General features: G+C 37.7%; 1 protein-coding gene across 1 annotated transcript in view; it reads right to left on the minus strand.

The window, feature by feature from the left end:
- ABCC8 (ATP binding cassette subfamily C member 8) overlaps window positions 1–15,632 on the minus strand; it is a 63,722-nt gene that overhangs the window by 11,402 nt on the left and 36,688 nt on the right. The window contains exons 20-29 of the mRNA XM_030451430.1: window positions 15,133–15,217; window positions 13,811–13,891; window positions 11,163–11,300; window positions 8,693–8,818; window positions 7,918–8,017; window positions 7,083–7,330; window positions 5,975–6,135; window positions 5,417–5,486; window positions 4,576–4,733; window positions 3,395–3,487 (exon numbers count right to left, since the gene is read on the minus strand). Of these exons, the coding sequence (XP_030307290.1) occupies window positions 3,395–3,487; window positions 4,576–4,733; window positions 5,417–5,486; window positions 5,975–6,135; window positions 7,083–7,330; window positions 7,918–8,017; window positions 8,693–8,818; window positions 11,163–11,300; window positions 13,811–13,891; window positions 15,133–15,217 (1,260 nt within the window). The remainder of the gene's footprint in view (window positions 1–3,394; window positions 3,488–4,575; window positions 4,734–5,416; window positions 5,487–5,974; window positions 6,136–7,082; window positions 7,331–7,917; window positions 8,018–8,692; window positions 8,819–11,162; window positions 11,301–13,810; window positions 13,892–15,132; window positions 15,218–15,632) is intronic.

Here is a 15,632-nt window from a genome sequence, read left to right on the forward strand (position 1 = left end):
GGTCTTTGAAAAATTAAAAGTAAAATTTAATTTCAGGGAATACATGTCAATAGGCAGCTTGACATCAACCTATGATTCAGAGTCACATAATCTGTAAGCTTGTATTAGACACATGCAAACTGTATTTGTGAAGTATCTTCAAGAAGAAATGGATGCTACTTGCATTGATGAAATTCTAAATGAGAATTCTGGATCACAATAGGTATTTTCTAAATATATTAAATTGAATCTCTAGGAGACAAACAAAAAAAGGAAATATATTTATGAAAGAGTAATAATACATGTATGTACTTGTGAAAAGATGTATTAATGTCACAGAATGCAGTTGTTCTTAATCATATAAGCTCAAGTTTTTAAATCTATATTACTGCAGTGCCTAGAAATTGCAACAATTAATGAAATATAAATTCAAAGTACGTCCAGTCACGGTAGGTCCATTGTTAGACAAACATGTTTGTCCTTAACACTAAACAAATGTAGGACTTCAGAAAACAAAAGTCCAACCACATAGTGCAACAAAAACCAACAGGCTGGGAAGAACTGTGTTCTCCTTCCCCCAAGTGAATTAGCTACAGAATACAAAATAAGATTAATGGCAAATAGATCTGTTTGCAGCTTTTTATAGTGGATTTGCACCCACTTATCAGAGTAGCAGCATCAATCAATCCTGCCTTGAATTCAGCAGATATGGAAGATGATTCCCTGCTACACCTATTTAGACTAGGGTCTTGGCAAGCATGGTAGTCAGCCCCTTTTAGCTGGGCATATTAATTTGCATAGATGTAAAATAATGTGATGATAATAAAAGGTATCAATAATTATGTCTAATTATAAAGGAGAAATCTGGCACAAAAACCTTTTCCAGGGTAGTAATAGAAGCTTGAAGGCCTGAAGATCTAGTTTAAGCACCCAAAGCTTGTCTTTTTCCCTCCTTTTAAACATCAGCATGTTTAACAAACTTACTGATCTCCCTCTATAAAACTTTGCCCTAGTATAGTCTTAGCTGACATGGTTGCAGCAAGTACTACTTATTTATAAACTCATCTCTCTTTATACTGATATGAGTGAAAGATATGACAATGTTTTATCTAAGCATGAAGAATATAGTTTAGAGAAGCTTTCAAATTTGTTAGCTGCAGAATATTTTAATCAGTCTTCAGAGCACAGTATAATAAAGTTATAATAAGAACTTTGCATAAACCATTTATGGTTTAGAGGATAAGAAATAAGTGTCACTTTTTGGAAATAATTCAGCTGTTCACAATTTAGCCAGTGTGCCAAGGTGCAGGAGCTGTGTCTGCTGTGTGCACTGGAGAATGGCCTGGGCTGGCTCAGAATGGCCTGATACTGGTCACACAGTGTCAGAGTCAGTGAGCCCTGCTTTTGCTCACCACTAATTACCTCAGGCCCCAACCATACAGAGATGGCTGTACTGCTTCTGCAACCAATTCAGGTCACGTTTGATTTTTGTATCTCTATACCATGTAGGTATTATATGATGCAGATATGCCTTAGAAATGCAAAGTATGCATCGTGAGTCATATACACATGGAAAGGGAATACAGACAAAGCTACCACTGTTGGTGGAGTACTGTAGAAACATCAGAATTTTTCTTAAGGTGTCCCCAGATTACTAGGGCTCACAGAATTCAGAAGCCTTCACATTCACATATAATTGACTCTTTAGCACCAATGCTATCTGAGGTCTCAGACATCAAAGTGTAAATCAGGCCAGGGCATCTGCTCAAGGTGCATCTATAGCTGCAGCACTAGCTGTCCTTCTAGCGTCCCCCTGGATTATTTTTTTTTTTTTTTGTACATTTCTTTCCTTATGTATTCTGAGCGAGTGCAGGATGGAGAGTTATGAAGGGTAAGGACACTCCAGGAAGAACTGGCACCTCCTAACTTAATCACTGAATTCCTGAATTAGTGTTATTTTTAGGGATGCTGGAGCTAGCAAGTCTAAACTCCACTCCTCCTAATATGTTAGGCAGCTGAAAAGTAACAGTCCTAAAAATAGCTGGGTTAGCAGCTGCTGTGGGAGACTGGCAGGCAGATGGAATACAGAACTTAGTGAACACACATGGCTTTTTGGGTCACAGACACACACCAATTACTGCAGCACTCAACAAAAAGGAAGTACCAAACAATTCTTTGACAGTGGAACTCATTTCGAGATGACAGAAAGAATCAAGAGAAAACACTCCAGAAGACTGAAAATATTAGCTAGATGGCATTGAATATTATCATATCAACACTTGAAAATACACAGCCATAATACACTAAAGATCCTATTGGTGAAGTAACAGAATATATAGATTGATGAGAAAAGAAAAAATGAAGAGAAATTGAATTTCTTTGAAACTGAACATAGACATAGCTACAAACTAGAGAACACTGTTGGCATTTCATGAATTAAATATCCAGTAACAGTAATTAGGAATGAAAAATGCTGTGCTGTTCTACCACTTTTCAAGAAGCTATCTTCAGTCAATTGGTTGTTCTCTCATTCACCTATTTGTATCCTAAGAAAAGTTAACTTTGTGCATTCCTTCTATTATAAAATTTAAATTACAGCTTAGGAGAAGTAAGCACTACTGTTTCAAAGATAGAATGGCAACAGTAATAATTAACTGACAGAAGGTGAAGACATGTAGATGAGATACGTGTGCAGTTGACTGCATTTGAGTCCACTGGGAAAGGACAAGAATAGCAGCAGTGCATGGGAAGCAGCTGGCAAGCTCAGCAGTGGTGTTATTGGTACCTCTACCAGTGTCAGTCTGACTGCCATTTTTGTAACACAGGTTCACAACCCAGGCACATTGTCATGTATTCCTGGGTTGCTCTTCTGAGCTTAGGTGGGTGGAAAAATTAATCAAAACAGGTGATAAAAATATCTGTCTCCATCTTGAATACTTTCAAAATTAGTATTTCCAGCTGGTAACCTAAAAACTCAGGGTGCTACTGTATCCTCTGAAGTCACTACCATGCACAGCTTACCTTCCTGGGACATTGACTCATACACAAACTACTCTGGCATAACAAATTAGTGCATATTAGTTGTTCTATGGAAACTGTCCAAGCACATGGTCTGTCACACTGCATGCTGTGGTTACTGCAAGCTAATTTAGCTTCTTAAATCACATTTGCTCACAGGTTTTTTTTCCAGGCTGCATGCACGTCTATGGGGAGTTATCACAGGGCAGCTGACACGTGAGCTTGTGCTTCTACAAGAACTCTTTCACACACAAAGGTTCTGCCTTACCAGTGTTCTGAGGACTTTGGATTTTCCAGGTGATCCAAATAACCATTACTCATAATTACACAATTGCAGAACAGAATCAGAGAGAGCTATTCAGAAGCAAGGTAATTTATGTTTTTTAAAAAACTGTACCTGAAGGCTCGGATGGTGGTAAGACCTTCAACAGTCTCCGAAAAATGGGAGAGCAATGGTAGCTGGGTACTGTCATCCAGCTGCTGCAGGTCCCTGGGAAGAGTTAAGAGAAGAATTTTGTAAAAAAACAACAGCTTTGTTGTGCTTGAAACAACTGAGGGAGTGAAAGGGAATACCATCATAATAATTATGTATGTAAGGCTCAGAGAGATTGCAGGGCAGTGCTGTGCTTCTGAACCCAGAAGGACTTTTTGTCTAAGGCTTTAATACAAGCAATGCCGGATCTTTCCCCTTCACTGCCTTCCCTCATTTCTCCTATATCCCTATTTCTTGTTTATTCATTTAAACACTAATCTGGCTCCATGCTGAATAAGAATTTAATAGCATAATGCAAATAAGAGGTTGAGTTAAGCAGAAAGCAAAATGCTACTTTCTCTCTCCCTCCTCTCTCCATTGCCAGATGACAGCACAACTTTTCACTGAGCTCATACACTCAGGAGAGTAAATGGGAGCCCACACTCTTCATTAGGTTGTACTTAGCAATTTCATGTTTAGTCATCAAGTCAGTGGAAGCACATGTGGGATGAAATTCCATTTAGTCCCAGTTCTTTCTAGCAAGGAGTAAATTGTTTGCAGACTCCCTCTGGATCTGTGCATACATGAAGGGAGCAGAGCTGCAAATGCTTCTTGTGCACAACTGGGAGGGAAGCTGTATGACCTTAGAAGGAGAAAAATCACAGATGTGGCAAAATTTTTTCAACATGTTAAAACCTAAAAAGCATTCAGAGCAAGAAAGGATGCTTGTACATGCTGCATCCTTAATGTGCAGCAGTACCATGACAGTTATCCTGCATTCTCTGGCCTCTGTGATTTTAGATTTCCACTTCCACCTCTTCCTCTTCTGTCAGCACATTTTTCTTGGACATGCCCAGCACAGTCTTTGGGAGGGGCTGGGGTCCTGTGGACTTTAAGAAACTTTGGTGGGGGACAAAGATGCTGCTCACACCTCCCACGAGTTCTGGTTGGCACTTATAAAATGATACATTCTCACTACAGGGGATCTGGCTGGCTTTCAGGCAGAGCCCTGGCTTTGACAGGACCAAATTTAAAACGACAGCACTGCAGTCAGGCAGCACTGAAGATGTTTCCATTGCCAGAATGATTCTGGTTTAGGCTCTTACCGTGATGCAACTCGGAAGTACTTCTGGATGAAGTAACACATGATGGCAAGGGGAACCAGGGCAATGAGGAACATCGGGGTGACGTACGAGATGACAGCAAGAGCAGAGACACACAGCAAAGTGGAGCGACTCAAACACTCCAGGGTAGCTGGAATGTGCTGTGTATAAAGGAGAATAAGCACACAGAATCTCCCATAAATTATCAAGTTTAAAACATCATTTCATTTGCCTCTCTCCCACTTACACAAGGAAAAAAATTTTGAGGGCTGGCAGCACTAAACGTACAGGTCTGCTTTTGAATTGATTCCTGGGTTTTGGGAAAGTCTGAGGGGATTTCTGTGGGGCTACTTCAGAAGTCTGCACAATGAGCACAATCCTCATGTCAAAGGGATGCAATAGATGATTTCAGTGTCTGCATCAATGCTATAAACTGGCGGCGTGGCAGACAGGGTAAATACTGATAAATTGAATTTCAGTTATTTCTCTTTTGGGCAACAGCACTTGCCTTGTTCTCATTTCGTATGCTCATGAGTCAAATGAATGTGTTTACCCACTTTCAAAAAAAGCACATCCTCTTAATTAGATCTTTTTTCACTATTGATCTAACGTTACTTCCTTTTTCTATACAGGTTGTCCTGATCAAGTAAATTGTTTTTCAATGTGCATTTAAGATGAAGAATTAACTCTGAACCTAGAAAACCATGATGTAAATTGATACAGCAGTAAAAACTACAGAGCATCAGTAAACTTCATCTAAATGTATGGACAACAAATGAAAATCCAGTCTTTCAGACTGGAAAATACAGGATAGCCTGGAGGGCTGTATATATTTATTCAGTACCTGATCAATGGTGTTGCAGTCAGCTGAAAATCTGTTCAGTATACTTCCCAAAGGTGTTGTTTCAAAAAACCTAAGGTGAGACAAGGAATGGGAAAGATTACAATATTGATACTAGAATAGTTTTAATTTTTGTTACTGTCTTCCTTAAACTAAATACTGTATCACAGACATAAGCAAATAAATTGATAATCTCAGTAAAATTTCTCATTTTTTCCCATAACCATGGCTTTCCAATAAAATGGCAGTCAACATATTGATCAATAATTGTGTTTTTTCCCTAATTAAGAACAGCAAAGAGAAATTAAAAACATGCAAGGAAGTCAATCTATAAAGGCAAAGGCAGGCAGGAGAGGCATTTGACAAGTGTCTAAGAACTTGAGCAGCCTGCCTACTGTTTTCAGAAATGGCTCAGTAATTGGATCTCTGGGGATTTTCAATGACACACTAAAAAAAACCTGGGATTTACAGTCACTTCTTAATAAAAACTGTGCTTAGAAGACTGCCTTGAAGAAACACAAAATGACTACAGTATAATTTGTATTACAATCAAAGGAATACCTCATTGGAGCCAAAATAATTTTATTTAGTAAAGAAGAATGTAGCTTTTTGGTGACTTTCAGGCCAGTCCACTCAACTGCTATTGATGTGACAAGACATAACACAATCCCAAGACAGCAGAGAATGCTGAAAACTTTTGAATAAGGAGAATGGTTGAAACCCTAAGAAACAAAGAAAGAGTAACAAAATGATTCACTATGAATTGTTTTTCAAATTTATTGTAAAAGCACAAACATGGGACTGAAAAATGGTAAAAAGTAAATCCTTATTTATTCCCTAAATTAAGTTGCCAATGATTTTCAAGCAGTGTTTGCATGAAAATAAGAGATTAATCAGAAATACAAAATCATAGAATACTACTAAAAACCCCAATAGGACATATTTGACATTATCAAAGAAAAAGAATCTTCAATTGATTTATTATGGCCTAGTTGTTTTAGTCTATTTTTAAAATAGGAACACAAAACTATAGGTTTTCTTTTGAAATAGTAATTTCATATTCAAATCCACCATCAATAAAGCATCTTTTAGAGATGAAAGCATCACGCCAGTGAAATCATACATGCACTTCCCAACATTAATGTGGATTATCTGTAGGCACTAAATCCTGATAAAGAAAACAATCCTGGTTCTAACAAAATCTCTCTGCTACTGCTTTATAGATACAGATTACCCTGCTAAGTAACACTGTGCTCAGTTCCATGTGGAATTATCACAAAAATCTACCAAAAAAGCATGCTTGTCATTAAAAAAAATTATATTTCCCTTATGTTACAAAACTGAATTCCCTACATGCACTGAGAATGCAAGAGTGCATCAAAAAGATAAAAGAACTATGATAGCAAAGTCACTTTAGAAACCAACTTTTAGACATATTATCTAGAAGATGAAAATACAAAAGGTAGCAAAAGGAAAACAAGAATGCACAAAACTTCACTGCTAGTTTTAATGTAGTGTCTACCTGAAAGTGCATTAACCTTCCAAATACTCAAGTGGCTCTATTTCTAAATAACCAGCACACTACATAGAAATCTTGGAGCAGAGGTTGACAGTGGGAGATCACCACTAACTTAAATCATGAGAGGAAGATGAAGGAGGTGCTGCATACCTCACAGGAAGAACAGTTTCTGAACTCCAGGTCTGTCTTCCAAGAGATGGCACTGGAGGTCCAGTGTGCCAGGCAGTAGTCAATGGCCACCATTACCGTGTGCTTCAGCAGCTGGGACAGAACAAGCAGTGGCAGGAGGAGGATTCCTGCAGCACTGAGGTACTTGCCACAGGCTCTCCAGGGCATCTTTGCTCTCTGATGCAGGACAGATGAGAGGTTGTCTTCATCATCGCTTTCTGTCACTTCTTCTACAACGTGCAACAAAAAAGTACAGTGATAGCAACTTATGAACACCTTTCACAGGACTGGCCAGGGACAAAACAAGGCTTATCATACAGGATAACGAGTGATTTTAAGGTTACCTGCTCAAGCATGCAGGTATCAACCTGATAAACTTAGCAGTAATTCATGTAAAAAAGATGCATACAATCTCAGCACTAGGTCATCAGTGTTTCCAGACATGGTTTTTTTCCATTTAAAAGTACTGGCTTGATAAAAATCAATTGCAAAATTTTCCTCTGTAAAACCTTCAACAAGTGTGCTTAACTATTGTCAGGTTTGAAGCTCAACCAGCATCAGATTATTCAGTATTATTCCTCTTTCATATTCAAGTATAAGAAAAAACCTCACAAATTCAGAGGAAGATAAGATTTCTGAGTGCTTGAAATAACTGTACTTCAGAGGTAAAATCAATGGAAACAGAACTCTCAAGAATCATGGCCCACCTGAAAACTTATTATTCTCTTGCCAGTTTGAATTAAGTTAACTCATTCTAATATAATTTAACTGTGAAACAGCAGTGTAGTGATATGGGGCTCAAAGGGTGACCTTTTACCTTCATCCTCTTCATCATCTTTCAGCAGAGCTTCACGGGAGTACGTGGTCCTCCGGAGATTTGTTCTTTCCAGAACAGTTTTTCTTTCAATAAGAGTCTCCTAAGAAAGGGACAGTTCATGTGTTTCAACTGACAAATTAATTTAAAAATTACTATCTCTGAATTTTTTTTTTCAATCAGAAAACCAGTTAAAAATAAAAGTCAGAATCTAACAGCAGCCTGTGATAAGTGATGGCTTTGCTATCTTTGTGTAAAACCACAGGATATAAACTAGGTACATGACATTAATTTCAGGTTGTCAATCCCAACTCTCTTGGAATCTTAACTTGGACAGATAACCCTAAATTAATAAAAACTAAGATTAGCATTTTGTTCTTCCTATGTTGTAGCATTAAAGACAAAATGTGTTAATGATTTAGAGAGCTCAGTATAGCACATCTGAAAAACTTCTACCCCATGCATTGAATAAATTCAGGAATATTTATAGAAGCATTGTCATTATTGAACAGTATTGATGCTTTTCCTAAAATGGCCCAGTGTAGTATCCCTTAGATGATGATATCTTGATAGGGCTTCCTACCAAGAATGGATCAGAGGCACCAGTATCAAGAAAGTATGAGATGTTCAGATGACAAAATTTCTCTTTATAAACAGTAATACATTCATACTAAGTTAGAAAATCACACAGAGCGTGCCAATCCTTGCTAATTCCTTCAACCTACTAAAAAAGGGGGCCATATCTTTTGCAAATATTGATTGCACTGCCCATAAAAACCTTTTCTAGCTCTTGGTCCTGTCGATTCATTAATGTCTTCCAGTGTTCAAAGAGCTCAGTTTCTGATTTCTGTATGTCCTTGAGTGTTCCTTCTCTCTGGATGTTACCATCTTTCATAGCAATTATCTAAAAAGTTAGAAATACAAGTGGTGAGATAAATAGCCATGGGTATCAATTTATTTTAAAGCTACAATGCTGTGTCATGACAAAATTTTCTCTTAAACACAGAATATTTCTGAGAACAAATTGCCTTCTAAAAATTCAGTGATCTCTTGACTCTGTCCCTTCAAGATGATGCAAAATTCAGAAACTTCCTCCACTTTATGCTTTCAGAAAAGAAGGATGCTTTTAAGCAAAAAAGAGGAAGAATGGGATCCCCTCCAGCAGACTAGGAGAATGCATTACTCTTCCTAAATACAAGTCATTAGCAAGATAAGGTTTTAGAGTTCTCTTTCCCCCTAAAAGGAAGAGGCTTTTAGGAACACACTGTGCACAACATATTTCACTCTCATTCAGGCAATTAGATACAAGCATGTTGGCTCTACTGTCTGTTTGATATTGTGGATCTGATAAGGAAAAGCTAGGGAATTCGAACCCCTAAAGCTTTTAAAGCAACAAATAGTGGACATAGTTTAAAAAAAAAATTACATACAAAGGCAAGGGCTGAAGGGTGTAGTTCCCAGGGTTATATCACTGCAACTACACTATACACACAGCATAACCACCTTCACTTTAGATCTGACAAGGAGAACTGGAAAATGAGGCATGGGGACTCTAAACCCATGTGAGATCATTAGGTAGCAGGTAATGCAGAATTTGTTTTTCTCACTCCCTGGACACTCAGAAATTTCCAAGGGTGGGACTGGGGAGGAGGGTAAATCATATATTCCACTTACTGCCAAGAACTTACACCAAAGGCATGGAAAAAAAAAAAGCAAAGAAGAATCCTTTTGTGGTCAATTTATTCGGGAGACATATGATTGGGCTGGACCTTTATTCTTCTGAAGGCTTTACTGTGAAGATTTAGGAGGGCCATCACATGTACTTCAAAGTATATTACAATTTAAAATTCCTTAATAAAATAAAAATTCATGCTGCATTTCATTGGGTAAGATTTGTTAAGTTTTAATGAGAACTGTGCTTGGGAAAATAAACTGGAACGATTTCTGAATACTTTAAAATCATAAACTTAATTAATACAAGTCCTTCCTGTCTTACAGGCTGTTTGGAACAGTGTATTTCACAAAATATCACTGATTACAATTAGAAGATAATAATAAAATACTTCTCATTAAGTATCTCATAAAACACAAACACCTACAAATGAAGCCGACATACATAAAGTGAAGAAGTTTATACTGATACAAGGCCATATCTGTGCTTATTTTGAAAAATACATATATATATATATATATATAGCATTGAAAAGAAGCAAAGATGGAGCTCATAGAAGGGGAAGAAAGAGGAAAATTCCTGTAACCTGAGAGACACGAGCCAGAAAACCAGAACTGTATTGTGAACAGTAGTAATTCTTGATGGTGGTCACAGCAGACACCATAAAGGATAAATGCTGCCCACCAAAACCATGATCAGAACAAGATTAATGTCTGCCTGCAACTTTACAGCCACCCAATGTGAAGAACAAAAAGCAGCTGAAAAATCACTATTTTTTGAGACAGACCAACTGCTGCTTTACTCCGTGCAAGCTGAAATGAGAAAAAAGTCCTGCTAGGAGGCATAACTGCAGTCATCAGTCATTGTAGGCAAGCAGACCTGTCATCTTGTAGCTGGATAACTGCAGAAGAAATAACTGCAAGGCCAATGTGAACCAATAAATTAAAAAAAAAAAAAAACCAAAACCCCAAACCTACTTATCATACTTGATTTGCTTAATCTTCAACATTTGCAATTGCAGACTTCTATAGAGAGCATACCTTCATTTTCTTCTGTAAGATACAACAGAAACCTAACAAACAATTTAACACCTTTCTTAAAATTTTACCAACACACAAGGGGTAGAGATGCTCTTGATATATTATGAACTAGTACTAAGGACAAGGAAATACTGTTCTTTTATTTCCGTGTACCTCAAAATCCATACACACACTTTCTGTGACAGCACAAATTTCTAGTAACATCCCAGCAGAAGCAAGTATGTTACTCACATGTTTCACTGATATACAAATGAGGAAAACTTTCTAATACACCTAATGGTTCAGGATAGCCAATAGATTTAAGCATCAGCCCTGTGAAAATCCAACATACTCAACATATTTAGGTGTTCTAAGATGGCAAACCCAAAATGATGGCACTCCAAACTCACTGGCTAATTTTTAAAAAGATCTTTATTATGTCTCTTATCACTAAAATACCACTTGATAGGGAGATAAGGCAAAAGCCTTGTTTTTAGCAAAGCAAAGTTGTTTTACATTCTTGCTTCCTTAGAAAAAAATGGGAAGAGATTTCTTACCCAGTCAGCATGGGGTAAGTACTGCAGCTTGTGAGTTACCAGCACAACTGTCCGCTTGTCTTCCCGTAGCATCTTCAGGATCCCTTCTTGCATAAGGTGGTCACTTAGGTGGATATCCAGTGCAGAAAATGGATCATCCTGTCAGGAGGAGAAGAGGTCAGCTTTTGGAGCCAGCACTTGTGGGATTTAAGGAAAATGACAGTTTTTAATACTGGTAAAACCAGTTAGATGAAGATAGGCAATTAAAAGAAGCCATCAGGAGGTCAAATTGGTTTTCCTGAACTGCACAACAGCAACCCTTGAACTGTCTTTTTGGACATGGTCAGATCAGCTGTGTCAGTACTAAGATTTCATGAGGCTTTTTGGGAACTGCTGCTCCCAGTGTTTCATAGACTGCACCAAGTGCAGGACATGGTTTCTGTCAGACTCCAATCAATGCAGCAATTTCTGTTCTCAGCATATATTACACAAGGGCTCAGGTAGCACATTTTTTATTTCCTTTGTACACAACTGACTTCTGATTTTTTTCACCCATAAATCAGAACCCTATTAGTCAATAATTGTAAAAGAAGAAATATCTTATTAATTTTGATGACTGCTCAAATGCTTGATTTACAGACTAGATTATCTTATTGAATCAGTGAATTACATGAAATTAATATAGGCAGAAATTAATTTCTACCACCTTTTTGGGGACTAGTTTACCTAAAACAATTCCTATTTACATGGAATTAAAATCTATTATTTCTGAATTATTATTACTACTTATTATTACTAGCAATACTGTCTGTCCAGTTTACTTAGTATTATTATTTCATAATATTTTATCATGCTAAAACCAGGGTTTCTTAAAAATTAATTTTCTCCAGATCTTTGCTGATAAAGTAGGGTAAAAATTGAATTCTGCTTTTTGAGTGACATAATTGGCAGCAAGGGAGGAATGTAAACAAATATGTGAATGATTTACAAAATCCTCTTGAACTTTTAATCCCTTCAATTTTGCAATAATGTGACTGCATTTAGATACTTTAGTATTGTTGCTTTCGTGTATCTACAAACCTCCAAATATCTGAAATCAACTGTAAGAAAATCTGACCATTGACAGTCTAACAAATCAGAGCACCATAATACAGAACACTTTAAAAGTGCTTTTGAATCATGGTAACTTCTAACTGTGCAGAGTTCATTCTCAAAAACTCATGTGCAAATCTGTGTGCACAGAGCAAGGACAGACTGTTCTCTTTGTAAGCTTTACTGCTGCACCCTCCTCATCTGGCACAGATCTCCACCACTCTGAGCCCTGATTACATGCACAGCCACTTTGCATGGGATGCTGCACAGTTCTGCCAACTGCAAACAGCAGCACCCAGGAGATGACATTATACTGTGGAGTCAGCCAAAGCTGCTCACACACCACGTGTGCTTATAATGATACCTTGATTACAAGACACCTAAGAAGAATCAGTTCATGCTACATGAATAGCCCAAAATACAACACATAAAACATACTGAGTGAATGTCATTAAGAACAAAATATGTAATGAACTATCACACAACATCTCTCATATCTGCAATGATTACAAGAAGTTTGTAGAATATGAAAGGTTATTGAATATGAGGTGCTTGCTTATGAGAGAAGTTTCATAAGCATTTGTTTATCTAAGATCACTCTTGAAAGAACTGAGTGGTCACAAATACTAACATAGGATTCCTGATTATTTTTGAAAGGTAAATGACTGGAAAAAAAGTATATTTGTAGGTGCTTTTACAGTATCAAACCATAAGAGAATCTGCTACTGTTAGGAAATTACTGAGTGTTCTGCAGAAAAGAATAAAAGTGACAAAAACACATTATATCCCAATACAGGATCTGCTGATTTTCAGCACCTGACCCAAATGCTCTCTACCCTCCTGCACTCTGCAAATTGCCTGCAAAAGCCCTGCACATGAAGTGAGCACATATTGATCACCCTAATTACAGGGTTAGGTCTAAGTAACCTTCCAGACTTTTAGGGATGATCCCCAGTGTGCACAGCTTTTCTAATCCCATGTGATTCATGTCTTGCTGTCATAACATCTGGAATCAAAGCTCCTTGAAAACAACCTAAGAAGGAAGTCTTAAATAGGAAAGGCAGCTCACTATTAGCCCATGTGTAGGATGCATCTGTTTTCCCACCTACTGTTTTTAGAGCCTGCTCTCACTCCTTTTTCCATAGCACTTCTGTTGCAATTGATATACAACAAGTTCAGGGTGGGAAGACAGTTTCATTTGTTGTAGAAAGGAAACACCTCAGACACAGGACAACATTAATTTGGGGCCTGTGACAGCTTAGTAATTGAATGGATACAGCTGAGACTCTTAAATTTCTAAGTATGAAAGATAAGCACAAGGGTCAAAAAAATTTCAATAGACTTGAGAGGGAAAGCATCAGCATTTAAATTGGTATCCTAATATCTATCTGTCTGTCCACAACATTTACAGAATTATTCTTACCTGCAAGTTTACTAAAAATAGATATAAAACAGAGACTACACACTTGGGTTAGGTCAGTGAAGTACAAGGTTCTGTGTTTGTTACCTGTGAAATACTCAAAATGCTTGCACCTCATGCTCCTGTTTGGAGCATAAACCTAATGGCCCCTACTCACCAGGAACACAACATTTGTCTGCTGGTAAAGTGCTCTTGCCACACTGATACGCTGGCGCTGCCCTCCAGACAGATTAATACCCTGGAGATAAGCAGGAGAAAAACAATCAGACAGTTATAAAAACATTAACAGAATATTTATATTCTGATTTGATTATTTGCAGAAGACCTTCTTGCCAAAAATAACCCCAGAGAAATTTGTCAGAAGTGTGGGCCTGCAGTCCAGCTGGGAACACAGTATGAATTGTTACACACCAGAGCACTCTTCTTAGCATGCCAGAAGTTGCACCCCATACACACCAGAGGAATGGGAAATATTTAATAGTTTGTGGTGATATAATGGTATGGGTGGCACACATATTCTGCAGGCAGTCTAAATGACTTTTATTGAAAAGTTCAACTTATGAGTCTGGCTGTGTCCTGGTTGTCCAATTCATTTTTATAAGTGCATGCTGTTATTCTAGATCAGCTTGGTTACATACAGTAATCAGGAATTGCTAGCTGGGACATCAGACCATGCTGAGGTTAACATGACCTGGTCTGCAGCTTTGAGTACTCTGACACCACCCTGCCCTAGGTTATCCTTCCTGTGATCCACCTGGAGTTTCACAAACACCTTAAGCTCTCAGAAGGGGGGGCTGCTGCCAAAAGACACCACCCCACCTTCTCCTTCCCCTCCACTTCCCTCCTGTCTGAAAACATTTGCTTGGCTACACACTAACCTTAGGGTAACCTTAGTTCCTTAGACCATCTAAAATTAACATGGTAGCCAGTGTGGAGATTTGGGCATGGAAATACAGCCTTAACTGTATTATATTGTGTGGGATGATTTGTTGTGGTTTGGAGTTTTTTTGTTTGTTTCTGACAGTGCAAATATTTAGGAGTAAATTGTTTACAAATCTTGTTTCCTATCTTATCACTCCCTAATCTTCCTCGATGTCATAAAGCTTAGTTTTCCATTGATTAAACACCTGCCCTTCTTTAAATGAAGGGGCTCTCAAAATCCATGGATAATTTATTTTTATGTTACTCCTAAAGAAACCAAGAAACACACTGTGAAGCCAGGACATCTGAGACAGTGGCTGTAGAATTAGTAAAATATTCTGACAGCAGCACATTTAAATCATTGCATCTCACATAAATGACAGTTTTCATGTTTACTGAGCAAGGAGCTTTCAGACTAATGACCCAAATGTGCACTTAAAAAAAAAAAAGATTACCTTTGTTGCCAAATAACCAGTAAGATTTTAAGAACACAACAAAATAATAAAAACCCCTCAATATCTTTAAAACAAAAATAGAAGCCTGTAGCTGTTTACTGACCCTCTCTCCAATCTGGGTTTGGTCTCCATGAGGGAGAATGTCAATATCAGGCTGGAGGGAACAAGCATCAATTACTGCTTTGTACCTGCGGAAACAGAAAAGGTAATGGGTAAAGTCCACACAGATACTGCTAAAGAAGCACAATTCCTACCTGCAGAGGAACCAAAATTAACCAGCTGGAAAATATCCCACAGTGGAAAGTATATTTGTTAGCCACTCATTTTTCTAATGGGATCTCTTTCCATCACAGGCAAGTAAATAATATTTCAGCAAACAAAAAGCATCTTAGGTCAGCTTCCCAAATAAAATTATTTAATTGCTAAAACCAGGCAAAACAAGCACCACTTTTTCCCTGGTATATTGCTATGGTTTAGGATTTAACTTTTTTCATACCTGAGGCCTTTGTTTCTTGTTTTAATATTCAAGGATGACAGAAAAAAATGCATGTAGGTTGTGAATACATAACCACTCACTTCTTCTAGGGGCTGACAGGATGGAAT

The sequence above is a fragment of the Calypte anna genome, chromosome 5 (assembly GCF_003957555.1).
Source record: "Calypte anna isolate BGI_N300 chromosome 5, bCalAnn1_v1.p, whole genome shotgun sequence".
Lineage (NCBI taxonomy): Eukaryota > Metazoa > Chordata > Aves > Apodiformes > Trochilidae > Calypte > Calypte anna.